At 48.1% G+C, this 2,261-nt stretch overlaps 1 protein-coding gene across 1 annotated transcript in view; it reads right to left on the bottom strand.

Moving 5' to 3' along the window:
* Positions 1-207: 207 nt before the first annotated feature.
* SIRT7 (sirtuin 7) overlaps positions 208-2,261 on the bottom strand; it is a 29,000-nt gene continuing 26,946 nt past the window's right edge. The window contains 1 exon segment of the mRNA XM_082272692.1: positions 208-425. Coding sequence (XP_082128818.1) covers positions 236-425 — 190 coding nt within the window. The 3' untranslated portion in view covers positions 208-235.

Here is a 2,261-nt window from a genome sequence, read left to right as displayed (position 1 = left end):
GAAAAAAATAAAAACTACTACTAGACCACTACTAGCCACCACATCGGAGGATGGGCAAGCTGCAATATCTACATTCTGTTTTCGGGTTTACATAATCAGCAGAACTGCTAACAATGGGAAACATTTCTACTTTTGCTCCATTTTCTTTTTTTTCCATGATCAGCACCACAGGATTTATTTTTGCAGGAAAAAGGGCAAAAAAAAAAAAAAATAAAAATAAAAAAGAGCTATAAAATTATCTCTTGGTTTTCCTTCCTTTGGTGCAGCCTTTACCGAACCATCCCCCGCTGACAGGCTGCTCACAGCTTTGTTTCGTCTGTTCTTGAGGCTTCTGGATCTCGGCTGCCTTGATGGGCTTGCGGGAATGGCTGTTCTCTTCTCCAGGACACAGTGGAATGGCAATGGAAAATATTGGATCTAGAGATCTGGGAAAAAAGAAAAAAAGAAAGGGGAGGGTCATTTTGGGGATCAGGTACATACTATTATTCAGAAATGATCTGACTTCCCAATTACCAAAGATGTTTTTTTTTTTTTTTTCTGCTTCATCTTAACTCCATCCCTCTAAAATCCTATAAATCAGGGATATGCAAACTGTGACCCTCCAACTGCTGCAAAACTACAATTCCCATCATGCCCCTGTCTCTGGGTGTCATGCCTGTGGCTGTCAGTCTTGCTATGCCTTGTGGGACTTGTAGTTCTACAACATCTGGAGGGCCACAGTTTGCATATCCCTGCTATAAATGATCCATTGTGATCTAGGGTTGCCACCTCATCCCTTTAACCACTTGCCACCCGCCATATAGCAAAATGACGGCGGCAAAGTGGTTGCACTATCCTGACTGGGCGTGATATGACGTCCAGCAGGATGGGGCGCGCAGAACAGCAATCGGGGGTGCGGTGTGTCACTGACACACCGCATCTCCGATCCCGGTAAAGAGCCTATGATGAAGGCTCTTTACCATGTGACCAGCTGTGTCACATCACAGCTGGCCACATAGTAAATAGGAAGTGCCGTTCATCGGCTTTCCTCAGCTCGCGCCTAACAGGCGCAAGTAGAGGAGAGTTGATCTGCGGCTCTCCTGATGGGGGAGGGGTCTGTGCTGGTAATCAGAGCATTGATTACCAGTGCAGACCCTTTGGGGGGGGGGGGGGGATGCCACTAGAGCCACCAGGGATTGCTCACCCATGGCCACCAGGGATGCCAATCAGTGCTCAGGGAGCCCGCCGGTGCCCTCCTCATCAGCGCCGCCCGTCATGACCATCCACCAGCGCCGCCCGTCATGACCATCCATCAGCGCCGCCCGTCATGACCATCTACCAGCGCCGCCCGTCATGACCATCTACCAGCGCCGCCCGTCATGACCATCTACCAGCGCCGCCCGTCATGACCATCTACCAGCGCCGCCCGTCATGACCATCTACCAGCGCCGCCCGTCATGACCATCTACCAGCGCCGCCCGTCATGACCATCTACCAGCGCCGCCCGTCATGACCATCTACCAGCGCCGCCCGCCATGACCATCTATCAGCGCTCACCTATGCCCAGTGCCGCCTAAAATTTTTATTTTTTAAAACTTTTTTTTAAATTTATTTAGCAAAAAAGAAAAAACATGCGGTGATCAAATACCACCAAATGAAAGCTCTATTTTTGGGAAAAAAATGACAAATTTGGTTTAGGTACAGTGTTGCATGACGGCGCAATTGTCTTTCAAATTGCAACAGCGCTAAAAGCTGAAAATTGGCCTGGGCATGAAGGGGGTGGAAGTGCCCGGTATTGAAGTGGTTAATCCAGGACACATATGAATTACACAGGCTCGGAGGCTGATATAATGCACATAAGGCACAGAGTCTAACCACTTACCAACCGCCCGACACAGATTTACTGCGGCAGGCTGGCTCTGCTGTGCGAAACGACATAGCCCTACGACGGTCACGCATGTAGTACTGGGGGGGCAAGAGATCGGAGATGCCGATCCATGGGGCCGGTGGCCACGATTGCCGCCGGGCACCCGTGATCGATCCCCGCTGAGAGAAAAGGACGGTCAGCTGTTGTAAACACAAGTGTAGACAGATGAACCAATGCGCTAACCAAAATATAAACAGGAATATAGTAAAATGTGAATCCCAGTATTAAAACAGAATAATAGCAGCCAATTTCTTGTGTCACCATATACGAGAAAATAAATGAATGTAATAAAAAATATGCGATTTTTACATTTACTATTTATGAGATATCTGCGATTTTAGCGCAAATTTTTTAT

Source organism: Pelophylax lessonae (assembly GCF_965119305.1).
Source record: "Pelophylax lessonae genome assembly, chromosome: 11".
Classification (NCBI taxonomy): domain Eukaryota; kingdom Metazoa; phylum Chordata; class Amphibia; order Anura; family Ranidae; genus Pelophylax; species Pelophylax lessonae.
Note: the sequence above shows the minus strand (reverse complement) of the source record. Positions and strands in the feature narration are given on the sequence as shown.